Here is a 16,648-nt window from a genome sequence, read left to right on the forward strand (position 1 = left end):
AATTACAAGCATCATAAACATACAGGTATATTTTGCTCTAAATAAATCCAATAAAAGGTTTACAAAAAAGAAGTTTGAAACTTTTATTCCTATGAGAAGATTCACATAGGGTTTTCTAGTGCATTTTTAAAGGACTGTATTTAACAGAGCTAAGTTATAATAACTGTTTAGCAGCATAACTAAATAAAATAAAGCATCTATACACTTATATTTGCAAACCTTTAAATGGAAAATCAAGGAGAGATTAAAATTAAAAAACAAGGCTAAAGTATTTATAATAATTCCAAAAAAGACTTGGTAGATTTCACTACACAAAATTTATTTTTTTATAAAAAATGTGTAACACCGGCCTACTTTTAAATCCATTAATTTACGAAACCGTTCTCTTTTGTGGAATACACATTGGCATTGAAACAATTTAAAGAAATGTAGTAATGGCTATCTACAAAAAATTAAGTTTTGATTGTTCTACTCCCCCCATACTTTGTGACTGCACACGTAAAAGAAAATTAACCTTCTAAAACATTTTATATTCAGCAATTTTTTATAAAGTACTTTGTTTTCCACTGGTATGGTCTTTATAAAGGACTTGACTTAAAGTTTCAAATAAAAAAAAATTAAGGTACTAGGATAACTCTGCTGTATCTTTTAGCAGCATCTTTATATAAAACAATTTGAGTCAGCATACAAGCAACTTCTTGTCACATGCCTGCACTGAGGAAATTTATACCCATTTTACAGAAAAATCCCAATACATGTATTGTAGTAAGCTTAAAGCAATGTTAAAAAGACCAGTGTGAATGGCACACAGAAACCACATCTTTATAAATTATTAACTGGAATTCCTGATCATGAAGTAGCCACAGGGAGAGCCAATCCTCAGGGCTTCGCTCTCTGGAAGAACACCTGTAAATAAAGTATTAGTACAATTAGTACTAATGTGAGAAGATACCACCTTTTACCTGAAGACTGGCTCCAAGTAACTGAATGCTAGCCACTCTTTTTCAAAATATAATAGGTATTTAAAATATTTCACATACTTCATAAATCCACACATAATCCAAGATGAGAACCTTCAGTTCTTAAGAATTTGATAAACTTTTGGTATAACTTATGTTAACATCATCAAAATGGGAAACAAGTGGAATACGGCATTACTTTCAACGCTATGAAGTTTAAGTGGTCACAGGAAAACAGGCCCTTGACACCCTTTCACTGACTGCCACCACTGCCAAAATTAACACTGGGAAAGTAAATTCTGAGGAGGAAACAAACAAGTCAAAGCTAAAAAGATACCAGTTTTTCTCCCTTAAGGAATTTTTATCTGATGATTAAAAAAAAAAAAATTATTTCCAATTCAACAGTTGAGACTATGAATGAGTAGGCTAGAGGCTGCATTGGGCACTGGCCTAATACTACATACCACCTTCCCCAGTTAGGTATGTGCCAAGTGAGCATTAGATACTGTAAACAGTAAGTAGAGACTTCACTAAGGAGGATGTATCATTATATCCCTAGCTCCTAGTGGAATTGATATTCATTTCACAAATAAGCTATTGACTAGGTGCAGAGAAAAAATGATCACTATATAAGCAAAAGAAAGCTTTACAAGGAGGCTATGCTTGAGGTAAGCATAGAAGAATGGGTAGAATTCATAAAGGATGGTTGCTAATGAGGCAGGATTTTTGAAAAACAGCAACAGCAAGAATAGCAAAGACTGTTCCTGCAAGAGAAGCCAGAAAGGTAGACTGAGATCAGAACTTAAAAAAAAAAAAGAAAGAAACATGAACTTCTTTTCAGTAAACAATAGGGAGCCAGTGAAGGTTATAAGGAAGGGGAATGACTCTGAAGACTGTTCAATGTTTTCCAACAGATCTGATCAAACAGATCAAGGAAGGGGAGATCAGAAGATCAAGGAAGGGGAGATCAGAGACAGTTAACTCAAGCTTATGTCACAGAGAGAGACCACCAAGATCCGAGCACCAACTGGATATGTGAGAGTAGGCACAAAAGAAGGAACTTCGTTTTTTCCAACTAGAAAAATAACGCTGTCACTGAAAGAAGGCAGTAGGAAGAAAGAGACGTTGGGCTTGCAAGGAAGACATTTTATAAATGTTGTATAGATGAATAAATACATTTGGAGAAAAAGCCTGCGGCAAAGTACCTAGATCTACTGTTACAGATACTTCTAATTGAGAGGTAAACATTTTTGAATCCTTTAATCCAGTTTGATTAATGAGTTATTTAACAGGTATTAACTCTGGAGCCCTGGTGGTGCAGTGGTTAAGCACTCAGATGCTAACCGAAAGGTTGGTGGTTCAAACCCATCAGTTGTTCTGCAGGAGAAATATGCGGCAGTCTGCTTCCATAAAGATTATAGCCTTGGAAACCGGACGGGGCAGTTCTACTCTGTCCTATAGGGTCACTATGAGTCGGAATTGACCCAATGACAACATTTTGTTTTACCTCCACAGACATCTTCTCTTTTGGGGAAGTGAGTGTAGGGTGAGGTGGAGGTGAGAGGAAAGAGCAGAGAACAAGTATATTTGTTCTCACGGGTAAACAGTAACTATCAAAACTATCAATATTCTTCTCACAAACTGTTTGAGACATTTAAGTTGACAAACTACTACTAGGGAAAAAAAAAAAACTGACAAGGAAAGATCCAGAGCCCCAGTCAAAGGACAGTACACTATTTACTCGCAAAGTCACCTGACTTAATGAATTCTACTGATTGGCTAGGGAGAAAGAACCAGGTAGCCATTCATTAAGTTACCAGCTACCAAGAAATTTGGCATAGTGCTTTGGACTCAAAATTTGTCAAACAAAAAAATAAAATAAAGAATAGTTCATCATCCTACCACATGTATCTTTATTTCTAGGTTATGAGCTCTCTGTGGCCAGGGAAAGTCAGCAGTTAACACAGCACGCGGTAACATAAAAAGCAGTCACATAGTGTTGAGCGATTAACTACGTATGTGAGAGTAAGACATTCTGTTGCAGGGACTTAACTGTAAATGTGAATAGCAAATAAACATCTGGTACTTCCTGCTAACTTGCAGGGTTTATTTATTTATTTTTTAACTCCGTAATTTTATGAACGTACAAAAAGCTTCAGATGGCTAAATCTGAGAATTCAACTGTTTATCTGTTTTCCAATTTAGAAGTTTCTAAATAGGGTACAACCAAAAAACTCATACTTCTGTTTTTATCTTTTTAGCTCCTTCGTTTCAATTTAATATGGGCAACAGTTCTTAAATATTTCTTGTTCTCATATCCCTCTAGTTCCTATTTAGTTGTATCACACAGCTATAAAGGAAGACTGACATTTTCATACCAATATACTCAGGCACGTACACATTCGATGTGCTTATCTAACTTTCTGTGATCTTTTGCAAGGGCTAAGTTGAAGGGGTTTCACAAAAAACTGAAGTACAATACTGAAAACTGCAGATTCTTAGAAGCACATTTTAGAAAAGATTCCAAAGTAAGTAATAATTGGTCAAACTACAGTATAACACAGTTATCTTTATATATACTTTCTTTTGACACTGAAACATTACCTAACTGCATGAAGATATGTTAGTTTTCCAAATACTTACCTTTAAGTAATTTTTAAAAACTTTAGCATCAGGCTGCTGAAGTGCTTGACAAAACTCCTGGGGGGCCGGGAGATGAGAGGAGAGAGAAGAGAACAAGTATATTTGTATTAAATCTGTCCTAATTCAAATCCACAGTATTATTTATTTATTATTGTTGTGCCTTAAGTGAAAGTTAACAATTCAAGTTAGTCTCTCATACAAAAATTTATACATACATGGTTTGGTGACCCTAATTGCTCTCCCTATACTGTGACAGCACACTCTTCCTTTCCACCCGATTTCCCGTGTCCATTCAACCAGCTCCTGATCCTCTGCCTTCTCATCTCGCCTCTGGACAGGAGCTGCCCACTTAGTCTCATGTATCTACTTGAGCTAAGAAGCACACTCTTCATTAGTATCCTTTTATATCCCACAGTCCAGTCTAATCTTTGTCTGAAGAGTTGGCCTCCGGAATGGTTTTAGTTTTGGGCAGAAGAGAGCCCGGGGGCCACATCTTCCAGGGTCCCTCCAGTCTCAATCAAACCATTAAGTCTGCTCTTTTTACTAGACTCTGAGCGCTCCACCTGTTTTCTCCTGTTCTGTCAGGGACTCTGTTGTGTTCCCTGTCAGGGCGGTCATTGGTGGTAGCCGGGCACCATCTAGTTCTTCTGGTCTCAGGCTGATGAAGTCTCTGGTTTATGTGGCCCCTTCTGTCTCTTGGGCTAATACTTTCCTTGTGTCCACGGTGTTCTTCATTCTCCTTTACTCCAGGTGGGTTGGGACCAATTGATGCATCTTAGATGGCCACTCGCTAGCTTTTAAGACCCCAGACGGCACTCACCAAAGTGGGATGCAGAACATTTTCTTAAATAACTTTGTTATGCCAATTGACCTAGATGTCCCCTGAAAGCATGGTCCCCAGACCCCTGCCCCTGCTACTCTGTCCCTCGAAGTGTTTGGTTGTATTCAGGAAACTTCTTAGCTTTGGTTTAGTCCAGTTGTGCTGACTTCCTCTGTAGTCTGTGCTGTCCTTCTCTTCACCTAAAACAATTCTTGTCTACTTTCTAGTTAGTGAATACCCCTGTCCCTCCCTCCCCACCCTCATAACCATCAAAGAACGTCATCTTCTGTGATTAAACCTGTTCTTGGGTTCTTGTAATAGTGGTCTTATACAGTATTTGTCCTTTTGTGACTAAGTTCACTCAGCATCATACCTTCCAGACTCCTCCATGTTATGTTTCACGGGTTCATCGTTGTTCATTGTTGTGTAGTATTCCATTGTGTGAATATACCATAATTTGTTTATCCATTCGTCTGTTGATGGGCACCGAAGTTATTTCCAGCTTTTTGCTATCACAAACAATGCTGCAATGAACACGGGTGTACATATATCTATTCGTGGGACAGCTCTTAATTCTCTAGGAATATATTCCAAGGAGTGGGATTGCTGGATCGTATGGTACTTCTATTTCTAGCTCTTTAAGGAAGCACCAAATCAATTTGCAAAGTGGTTGTACCATTTTACATTCCCACCAACAGTGTATAAGTGTTCCAGTCTCTCCACAACTTCTCCAACATTTATAATTTTGTGTTTTTTGGATTAATGCTAGCCTTGTTGGGGTGAGATGGTATCTGATTGTAGTTTGGATTTGCATTTCTCTAATGGCTAATGATCGTGAACATTTCCTCATGTTTCTGTTAGCCGCCTGAATGTCTTCTTTGGCGAAGTGCCTGTTCATATCCTTTGCCCATTTTTTAACTGGGTTGTTTGTCTTTCTGTGGTTGAGGTTTTGCAGTATCTTATAGATTTTAAAGATTAGATGCTGGTTGGATTTGTCATAGACAAAAATCTTTTCCGAGTCTATAGGTTGTCCTTTTACTCTTTTGGTGAAGTCTTTTGATGAGCGTAAGTGTTTGATGTTTAGGAGCTCCCAGCTATCTAGTTTCTCTTCTGGTGCTTGTGCATTGTTACTTATGGTTCGTATTCTGTTTATGCCGTGTATTAGGGCTCCTAGAGTCGTCCCTATTTTTTCTTCCATGATCTTTATCGTTTTTGATTTTATATTTAAGTCTTTGATCCATTTTGAGTTAGTTTTTGTGCACGGTGTGAGGTATGGGTCTTGTTTCAGTTGTTTGCAGATGGAGATCCAGTTATGCCAGTACCTTTTGTTAAAGAGACTGTCTTTTCCCCAATTAACATTCTTTGGGTCTTTGTCAAATATCAGCTGCTCATAGGTGGATAAATTTATGTCTGGATTCTCAATTCTGTTCCATTGGTCTATGTATCTGTTGTTGTATGAGTACCAGGCTGTTCTGACTACTGTGGCGGTATAATAGGTTCTAAAATCAGGTAGTGTGAGGCCTCCCACTTTGTTGTTCTTCTTGAGTAATGCTTTACTTATTCAAGGCCTCCTCCCTTCCCGTATGAAGTTGGTGATATGTTTCTCCATCTCATTAAAAAATGCCAGTGGAATTTGGATCGGGATTACATTGGATCCAAATCCATAGTATTCTTATTACAACCTGTCACTTACCAAATCAACCCAAACAGTTCCTCACCACACAAGCTTATGTCGCATTTTAAAATGTAGTACTTGTCAGACAAGTGTCTTAACTAAAGTAAAGCCCCACCAGGCTTTCACTTTTGAGAACACAGCTCACTTACACAAAGTTCACTGACATCTGGGAAGGGTGAGCGGGACAAAAACTACATTGCTATGGCTGTTCTCATCTATTAAGGGGTAACTGAGCAGGAGCTAGATCAAAAGAAAAAGAGAGAATTCTCCCCAGTGGAATTCTGCAAAAAAGCACTGTCAGAAGGCATATTATCTTTACTGACATGGAAAAACTAATCGCCAACTTTATATGAAAAGGAAAGAGGCCTCAGATAAATAGATAAATAAAGCAATACTGAAGAAGACCAAAGTAGGAGGCCTCACATTACCTGATCTCAGAACATACTATACAGCTAGCGTAGTCAAAACAGCCTGGTACTGGTACAATGACAGACGCACAGACCAATGGAACAGAACTGAAAACCCAGACATAAGTCCATCCACTTATGGTCAGCTGATCTTCGACAAAGGGCCAAAGACCATTAAATAGGGAAGAGATAGTCTCTTCAATAAACAGTGCTGGCAAAACTGGATGTCCATTTCTAAAAAAACGAAACATGACCCATACCTCACACCATACACAAAAACTAACTCAAACTGGATCACAGACCTAAATATAAAATGTGAAACTATAAAGATCATGGAGGGAAAAATAGGGACGATGCTAGGGGTCCTAACACACAGCATAAATAGAATATCAAGCATAACAAAAAACATACACTCAGCACAAGCTGAAATAGATAAATGGGACCTCCTAAAAATTAAACACTTATGTTCAATAAAAACACTTCTTTCAAGAGTCAAAAGAGAACTTACAGACTGGGAAAAAATTTTTTACCTACGACCTATCTGACAAGGGGGCTAATCTCTAAAATTTATAGAAAACTTCGACATCTCAACAATAAAAAGACAAACAATCCAATTAAAAAACAGGAAAAGGATATGAACAGATACTTCACCAAAAAAGACATTCAGGTGGCTAACATACAAAGAAATGCTCGCGATCATCAGCTAGTAGAGAGATGCAAATCACAACTACAATAAGATACCATCTCACCCCGACATTACTGGTATTAATCAAAAAAACAGAAAATAACAAATGTTGGTGAGGTTGTGGGGTGACCGGAACTCTTATACAGTGCTGGTGGGAATGTAAAATGGTACCACCACCTTGGAAAACAGTATGGCGCTTCCTCAGAAAGCTAGAAATAGAAATTCCATATGATCCAGCAACCCCACTCCTAGGTATATACCCTGAAGAAATAAGAGCCATGACACAAATACACATATGCACACCCATGTTCACTGCAGCATTATTCACAACAGCAAAAAGATGGAAACAACCTAAGTGCTCATCAATAGATGAATGGATTAACCCACTGTGGTACATACACACAATGGAATACAATGCAAAAAAAATGACAAATTTGTGAAACATCTCACAACATGGATGAATTTGGAAGATTACGCTGAGTGAAAGAAGCCAATCACAAAAGGACAAATATTGTATGAGACCATTACTATAAAGTAACATCAAAAGGTTTACACACAGGAAAGAAAGAAAAAAACATTCTTTGATGGTTACCAGATATGGGAGGGGAAGGGAAGGAAAATCACCAGTTAGATAGAATACACAATATTGGTGAAGGGAAAGCCAATACATTATATGGGAGAAGCCAGTGCAACATGATCAAGGCAAGAGAGGAATCTAAGAATAAAGGGCAACTATGGTAACTACCATAGCTTAGACAATCCTGTAGCAATAGTAGTAACAAACAATAATTTACAAAGGACAAATAGGTAGATAGATACGCCAAGAGGTGTGGGAGTATGTAAGGAAACACACCCATTCGCAAATATAGGTTTGGTGGTAGATATTTCTACATGCATGATTGTAAGTGAGGCCCACATAGAACACACAAGGGGTAAAGTCAGGGAAACTTCTTAGACATAACTAAACACCTTGCAGGATGAAGTTCCTAGGCTAGAAGACAAAGGATCATAGACTTAGGGGACATCCATGTCAAGTGGCACAACATAGTTCATAAAGTCACTGTCCTGCATCTTACTTTGGTGAGTAGTGTCTGAGGTCTTAAAATCTCACGAGCAGCCATCTAAAGTACAACTATGGGTCTCTTCCCATTTGGAGTGAGGGAGAGTGAAGGAGACCAAAGACTCAAGGGAACAATTAGTCCAAAGGACAAATGGACCACATGAACCAAAGCCTACACGACCCCAAGACCAAAAGAACTAGATGGTGTCTGGCAACCCACTACCAACTGCTCTGACTGGGATCACAACAGAGAGTCCTGGACAGAGCAAGAGAAAATTTTAGAAAAAATCAAACTCACAAAAAAGACCGGGCTTGCTGGTCTGACAGAGACTGGAGGAACTACCAAGGCTATGGCCCTAAGACAGCCTTCTGACCTGGAAATGAAGCCATTCCCGGGAACCACCTCCCAGCCAAACAACAGACAAGCACATAAGATAAACAATAACACCCAAGAGAAATGTACTCCTTAGAATAGTCAATTATAAGATGAGCAGGCAGGGAGACCAGGTGGAAATGGGGAAAGTGCTGACACATTGTGTGGGATGAAACCAAGGTCATGAAACACTTAACCTACGAACTATCAAATAGGAAACTAATTTGCTCTATAAACTTTCACCTAAAGCACAATTAAAAAAAAAAAAAAGGCATATGAAAAAAGAAAAACTGGGGGATCGTTACAATTTGTTTTACAATAAAAATATTAGACAGAAATACAGTAACAATGTTGCTTCATTTAGCAACTGGAAGAAAGTTAGCTGTTCAAAATTAAATGGTATTGAATGATATGTTTCTACTTTTGATGGGCATTAACATTACACAAGTAAGTAGTAGTTTATCATTTTAATTAAAGTATTAATCTACTTAAGTAACATAATTGAGAAAGTTCATTAATATCTCCAAAGTTAAAGTAATGAAATTAGTAATTACAAATTCATTTAAAATAAGTTTTAGAATTATACTTATTTGAGGTGATCTACCCTATTTCTCATTCAATTTTTTTAATGCCTCTTATAAAACAGCATTATAAAAACTTTTTAAAAAACATTGATGTTGATGAAGAAACAATTCTACACAAGAGATTCTAATTCTAGTCCTAATCAAAACTTTGATAATTTATCAGCTCCATGTGCTACTGGACAAGAAATGTGGATAAATATACACCACGAAAATAACCAAATGCCATTATAAAAATGACTTGGTAGTAGTGCAATTAGATATATGGTAGCTTTCTAGCCGATTACTTCAAAACATAGTTTCAGATTTACAAATTATGCATTGACAACCTTAACAAACATATAATTAACTACCTGGCATAAATCTTCAAAACAGGGTTTTTTTGTGCCATGGTCTCCTCTGGCAGTCTGGTAAAGCCTAATGGACTCTTTTTAGGATAACGGTTTTCAAAATGCATAAAATAAAATGTAAGGGATTATAAATGATACTGAATTAGGGTTATAAAATATTTAAACTGTAATAGAATAATAAAATGTATGAACTTATTAAATGATAAGGTCTAGTGGCATAACTAATAACTACCATAATTTCAGAATACTGATGAGCATAAACAATATTTTGAGTTATCTGTATATGATAACACCCGTGATTTCTATTGGTGACAAAGTCATAGGTAATGCTAACACTATCGTGATTTGTAGCCTACATTTACAATGGTAGGAAATCTAAATTTATTTTAAAGCTTAGTGAAATGGAAAACAACTTTTCCTATTCAATTTCACAGAACCCCTGAAGTATGGCCTCCAGGCTAAGTACTCTGGCTATACCATATACAGTAAAAGATCAAAGCTGGATGCAGTGTGGCATTCTTGAATCTAAATTTAGTTTGATACCACATGACCCAGCAATTCCACTCCTAGGTATATACCCAAGAGACCTGAAAGCAGCACCATGAACAGACATATGTACACCAATGTTCACTGCAGCACTATTCACAATAGCCAGAAGTTGGAAACAACCAACATGTCCATCATCTCATGAATGGACAAGCAAAATGAGGTATACACCTACAATGGAATACTATTCAGCCATAAAGAGGAATGAGGTCCTGATGCATGCCACAATATGGATGAACCCCAAGGACATTATGCTGAGCAAAATAAGCCAGACACAAAAGGACAAATACTGTATGGTATCACTTACGATGAAATAAGTGAATATATAGAAAGCAAAAGTAATTGGTGGTTACCAGAGGTGGGAGGGAGGGGGAAAAGGGGGATTTTTGCTCGGAGGGCATTATAGGTATGCTGAAGGTGGTGGGATAGTTTGGTAAAAGACAGCAAAAATGGGTTCACAACTTGAAGAATATAATCAAAGTCAATGAAGTGTACATGCAGAAATTGATGAAACAAAAAAATTTAGATTGAATTACATGGTCACATTTTTAAAATTAAGAGCAAAATTCACTAGGACAGCTCTTACCTGAATTATTTCTGGTGCTACCTGCAAAGAGGGCAGGTATTCTTGTTGAAGATATTGAACACATTCTGGGCCCTGAAAATTAGAGTAATTATAAATAGATTATTTTCTCCCCAACATTAATAATCCTTAAATAGGAATGGGGACAACACATGCATACTATAAAAGCACATCTTCCTTTTCCTGTTAAAAAAAACTAGGTAATAAGAATTTAGAATTTAGTAGCCGATGGAACAGATGAGGAAACCAAGACCCAGAAAGATAAGGTGATTTTCCAGTCTGCTGTTGGTGAAATCTACACTAAAAAGCAGGTCACCTGACTTCTAAAACTGCTGTCCTTCAATGCAGGCCTTCTTCCAGTGCTTTTAGATGCTAAAACCTATAAATAGCAATGGTTTTCTGGTTTTTTTTTTTTTTTTTTTTTTAATAAGCTTGGTGAGAGGGAAGGTAGAATTCCACAAACTCACCCCTAACCCCTACCCATCCCCAGCAGCTCCAATGAACTAGGATACAATTTGAAAATGGTTTTCCCATAGCAATGTTTCTGAGAGAGTAGCCTCAAGCAAATGTAACAAATCCTTTTTTTTAAAGGCTAATTTCTCTTTTGAACTTGATTCCAACCAAAAGGCTTTAATATGTTGATGCTCCCAATCTGGTCCACCTAACAGTTAACAAAAGGATATCAATCCATCGTTCCTCAATCCACTCTTCTCTGCATTAACATTTGGATTTCCTGTTTAATACTACTGCTCCTAAATCAAAGGATTTCTTTACTTCTCCTCCTCTATCTTGACTCTCAGCCCTCTAACCCAGTGGATCTAGGCTACAATGATCCTTCAAAGGAAACTTGTTCCTAATTGAGGAGAGGTAACATTGTTCCTGAAAGTTTCTTAGGTCCCTCTTACATTCCTTCTCATCTCATTCTGTAGTCTACCCTCCTCAAGCTTACGTCTTATGCACTGTGCATTATCTGACAGAACCCCATTGTTATCACTTAAAAACAGATTATAACTGCTGATTGTAGCTGTGGGAATGCCAGTCCCGTGTTGGCATTCTGAATTTGAGAGAAGATGGAGATAGAAATTTTTGTAAACAAACAAACCAAACCCAACTTTTAAATGCTGGCAACCAATTCAAATTATTTAAAAAAGTTATACAAGGCAAAAAGCACACCAGCTAGATTCAAACCAGAATCACTTATCATTTATACAAATAAGGATGAACAAGACCTTTTAAAATAGTTAAGTGCTGTCACCATTTGTATGATGAAGTTGAAGGTGGAGAAATCTTGCTGTGAGGAAGCCTACTAGATGGTAAAATCTGGATCTGAAAGTTTTGGTTAAGATTTCTCACATTGCTTGTCAAACCAAAACATACATTATTTTTTAACCTTCTTAATACCCAAAACATGAAGGACAATAACAAATGCTGCTTTCATCCTGCCCCTTCCCCGTATTCAAAAAAGTCAGAACTAAAGTTAATTACTTTTATAAGAGATACAGCTTTCAAGAACAAGATGAGTCGAACACAAAACCATAATAGGTGTCTACATGTGAGATGAAAATGAAGGGGTATAGGGTACAAAGCTTACCCGTTTGAGATGAATTGTTTTCAGTGTCACTGCACACTCAGATAAAGCCTGTGAAAAACCAATTAAAAATTTTTAATATGGGTAATTCTTGATTAATGATCCAACTTTTTCCTTCTCCAGCCACTGCTCATTAATATTTACCTCCAAAAAAGGAATGGAAGAAGGAAAGGTAACAGGCAGGTGAAGAAAATAAACTGGGAAAGAAAAGAAAAAATAGAAAAACACCAGAATGCTGTCTTAATATAGTAAGTTACAATTATGAACTCTAGCTGTAACTAAGTTGTGGAGAAGTGAGAAAAAGGTCAGTTGCTTGACATGAAGTATTGTGAAGATGAGATTGGAGGAATTACCATATGAGGAGAAAGTTGCTCTACTTTAGGAAAAAAAAGGATTAAGCAGAAGTTTTATAATGGAAGTAGTAGGAGGAAACTGAGACTAATGATTAAATAAAGTGCTAAAGTATTTTTGTATCACGCAGTCTTTCATCATCCTAGAAAAAGTATCTTGGTTGCTAAAGTTGAAGGAGCTGGATTTTATGTATTCGACTTTAGCACTGGGATTCAGCAAGAATTCACAAAAGGCATATCATCGACCTCTTAAAAATAAACCCAAATTTGACATTACTAAAAGAAAAACAAAAAACCACTGAAACATAATGCAATCAACCTGGCATTAGAGAAGACATTGTGAGTTAAAGCACATGAGAGCTACACATGGGAAACAAAACTCCCAGCTGCTTACCAATACTGTCTGTGCATCTGCAAGGTCAAAGGTTTGTTTTAAAGGTGCCAGGAAACATGCTGGGACAATGTGCTTATAAACAAAGTCAGCAAATCCCACTGGTCCATCTTTACCTCCTGTTAAGAGAATTCAAATTTTCATCTTATATAAAAAGAAAAGTTATTAAAACATATTATACAGCTACAGTAATCAAAACAGCCTGTAATTGGTATAATAGAGACAGACTGATGGAAAACAATCGAGAGTCTAGAAATAAACCTACACATCCATGGTCAACTGATTTTTGACAAGAGTGCCAAGTCCATCTGATGGGGAAAGAAGAGTGTCTTCAATAAATGGTGTCAGGAAAACTGGATTTCCACATGCAGAAAAATGAAACAAGATCCATGTCTTACACCACACACAAAAAACAAATTCAAAATGGATTAATGACCTAAATATGAAAACTAAAACCATAAAATTCTTAGAAGAAAATGCAGGGGCAACACTGTTGGGCCTAGCTTTTAACAATAGATTATCTAATAAGAAAAGCACAAACAGCAAAAGAGAAAATAGATAAATGGGACCTCATAAAGATTATAAAAACTTTTGTTCATCAAAAGTCTTTACAAAAGAAGTGAAAAGACAAGCTACCAACTGGGAAAATATCTTTGGAAACTACATATCCAATAAGACTCTAATAACCAACATATATATAAAACTTTGACAGCTTAACAACAAAAAGACAACCTAATCATAAAATGGGCAAAGGACTCGGACATTTCACCAAAGAGGACATTCAAATGGTCACCAAATAACATGAAAAGATGCTCAGCATCATTAGCCAACAGAAAAATGCAAATCAAAACCACAACAAGATACCATTTCACTTCCACTAGGATGGCTAAGATTAAAAAAAAAAAGAAAAACAAAATAACATATGTTGGTGAGGATATAGGGAAACTGGAACCCTTATCTACTGCTGTAGGAATGCAAAATGGTACAGCTGTTGTGGAAAACAGTGTGGCAGGTCTCTTAACAAACTAAAAATAGAACTACCATATGACCCAGCAATTTCTTCCTTTTGGGTATATACCCAAAAGACTTGAAAGCAGAGACTGAGACTTGCACACCAATGTTCACTGCAGCACTATTCACAATAGCCAAAAGATGGAAACAACCTAAATACCTATCAACAGATGAGTGGATAAACAAAATGTGGTACATACACACAATGGAATAGTACTCAGCCGGTAAGAAAAATAAGGTCTTGACACATGTTGCAATCTGGATGGAGCCTGAAAACGTTATGCTGAGTGAAATAAGTCAATTACAAAAGGACAAATATTGCATGACCTCATTTATATAAAAAGACAGTAACAGGCAAATATATAGAGATCAAAATTTATTAGTGGTTACCAAGGGTGGGAGGGATGGCCAGGGGTGGGGGGTTATTGCTTATAGAGTACTGAGTTTCAGTTTACAGTGATGGAAAAATTGCACTGATTAAGGGTAGGGTTGCACGGAAACCTGAATTGGTGTATGTTTTTGCTGTGTATATTCTCAACAACAAAAAAATAAAATAAATTATTAAAAAAAAAACAAACCTATGGATCAGTTCTACTCTGCATACATATGGTCACTATGAGCTGGAATCAACTGGAAGGCAACTAACAACAACATATACCTCTGAAACCATCACCCCAGTCAAGACCCATCACCCGCAAAAGTTCCTCTTGCTGCTTTGTGATCTCTCTCTCCCACTCCTTCCTCCCATGAAACCACTGATCATTCTGTCACTATAGTTTCTGCATTTTTTAGATTTTTATGTAAGTGGAATTATGCAGTATATACTTTTTTTCAATCTAGTTTCTTTCACTAAGCATAATTATTTTGAGATACATGCATGCTGTTCTATCAATAGTTACTCTTTTTTATTGTTCAGTAATATTTCATTGTATGAATGTGCTATTAATTGTTCATCTATTCACCTGCTGATGGACATTTGGGTTGCTTCTAGTTTGGGCTATTACAAAGAAAGCTGCTGTGAACATGGTGTGCAAAAAAAAAAAAAGTCAATTAATTCATCACTAGGGAAAATCAACTCCCTACTTCTATCTATGTTAGGAATGGGTTACATTTCATCTCTAAGACTCTTAGGAAACAAGTTGACAAAATGAAGTTAAAAAAAAAAAAAACCAACTTACCCCAGAGTTCTACCAACTTTGAGAGGATAATAAAACATGTTTTCTGTGCAATTGGATCTGGATATTCAACTGCCCCTTGAATAACAGTAACTAACACACGTTCTACATTCTCTGCACCTGAAGAGAGAAAAACTTCAGGTTAATTTAAAGAAAAATCTAGAAAGGTAACCCAAAGCTCTGTTTCATATACAATAACAAGATAAAAGCATTTAGAGTTGGTTAAGATCCTTCAATTTTATTAACTGAGCTCGTAAATTTTAAACATTGAAAATACAATATTCCCTTGAAAGCAGAATTCTCTATACAGCCCCATTTGTTTTTAATTTCAAAATGGCAAATTGGCCAGTAAGACTCAATTGTCAGGTCAATTTTGGTAAGTGACCACCACCATGCTATTTATACTACCAAAAACCAATTAAAAGATATTGCCATAGGAAAAAGACTTGGATGCAAATGAGTTTTAAGGTGCTCTACATGAAGTGACTCCCCCCTTGACAATAATGAACTGTCATTATAGGCGCCAACATATAACCACCTCAAAAGTTTAGTGTTTACTTCAACTAGCTCTCCTTCATATTGATGTACAACTGTGACAAAGACTTAAGCAGACAATTTAGGCAACATGAGCCTCCCCACCTTGATTTGCTATGACTTCGCTCATTCCGCTGCCTGTGACTGTTTGCAGGAAAGCAAAGTAACTCCTCCTCAACATTTGCTTCTCTAAGGCGGCAGACTGGTCGTTCTCTTCTGCTGGTCGGAGCAACACTTCAAAAATTGCATGAAGCAGAGGCATGAACATCTGTTGTAAAAATGGGGATACCTGTATCTGAAGATTAGAAACAACTATTACTACTCCAGAAATGAGTACGAAAATTAATATGAAACTTAGAAAATATTTTAAAAACCTTATAGATTATATACGTAATACATACATCTTAATGCATAACCTTTATACATACGTGTATCTTTCTATAATTCAGTTAGCAAATATCAATGTTAAGGCAAATCCACATAAGCTATACTTTACTGAAAACTTCATCAAGTTCAACCCATTTCCTACAGCTTAAGATTCACGGTATAACAATAAAAAGTCAGATATATTTTACAATGGAATATTGCCACGGAACATATTCAAATATAAATGTTCAAGAAATGAATTCTACTGCTAAATTAATTATATGATTGAATTCTCAGGTGTTATATGCCCTGGGGCAAATTCCTTAACTTCTCTGTACTTCAGTTTTCTACTTCCTAAAGTTGTTAAGAAGGAGCCCCGGTGGTGCAATGGTAAAGCACTCGGCTGTTAACCAAAAGGTCAGCGATTCGAACCCACCAGGTGCTCTGAGGGACAAAGAGTGGCAGTCTGCTTCCATAAAGATTTATAGCCTTGGAATCCCTATGGGGAAGTTCTACTCTGTCCTATAGGGGTGCTATGAATCAGAATCAAC

At 36.8% G+C, this 16,648-nt stretch overlaps 1 protein-coding gene across 1 annotated transcript in view; it reads right to left on the reverse strand.

The window, feature by feature from the left end:
- Positions 1–302: 302 nt before the first annotated feature.
- XPOT (exportin for tRNA) overlaps positions 303–16,648 on the reverse strand; it is a 46,974-nt gene continuing 30,628 nt past the window's right edge. The window contains exons 19-25 of the mRNA XM_004381551.2: positions 15,837–16,026; positions 15,201–15,317; positions 13,015–13,130; positions 12,274–12,321; positions 10,686–10,757; positions 3,603–3,659; positions 303–906 (exon numbers count right to left, since the gene is read on the reverse strand). Coding sequence (XP_004381608.1) covers positions 880–906; positions 3,603–3,659; positions 10,686–10,757; positions 12,274–12,321; positions 13,015–13,130; positions 15,201–15,317; positions 15,837–16,026 — 627 coding nt within the window. The 3' untranslated portion in view covers positions 303–879. The remainder of the gene's footprint in view (positions 907–3,602; positions 3,660–10,685; positions 10,758–12,273; positions 12,322–13,014; positions 13,131–15,200; positions 15,318–15,836; positions 16,027–16,648) is intronic.

The sequence above is a fragment of the Trichechus manatus genome, unplaced genomic scaffold (assembly GCF_000243295.1).
Source record: "Trichechus manatus latirostris isolate Lorelei unplaced genomic scaffold, TriManLat1.0 scaffold00086, whole genome shotgun sequence".
NCBI classification, from domain to species: Eukaryota; Metazoa; Chordata; class Mammalia; order Sirenia; family Trichechidae; genus Trichechus; species Trichechus manatus.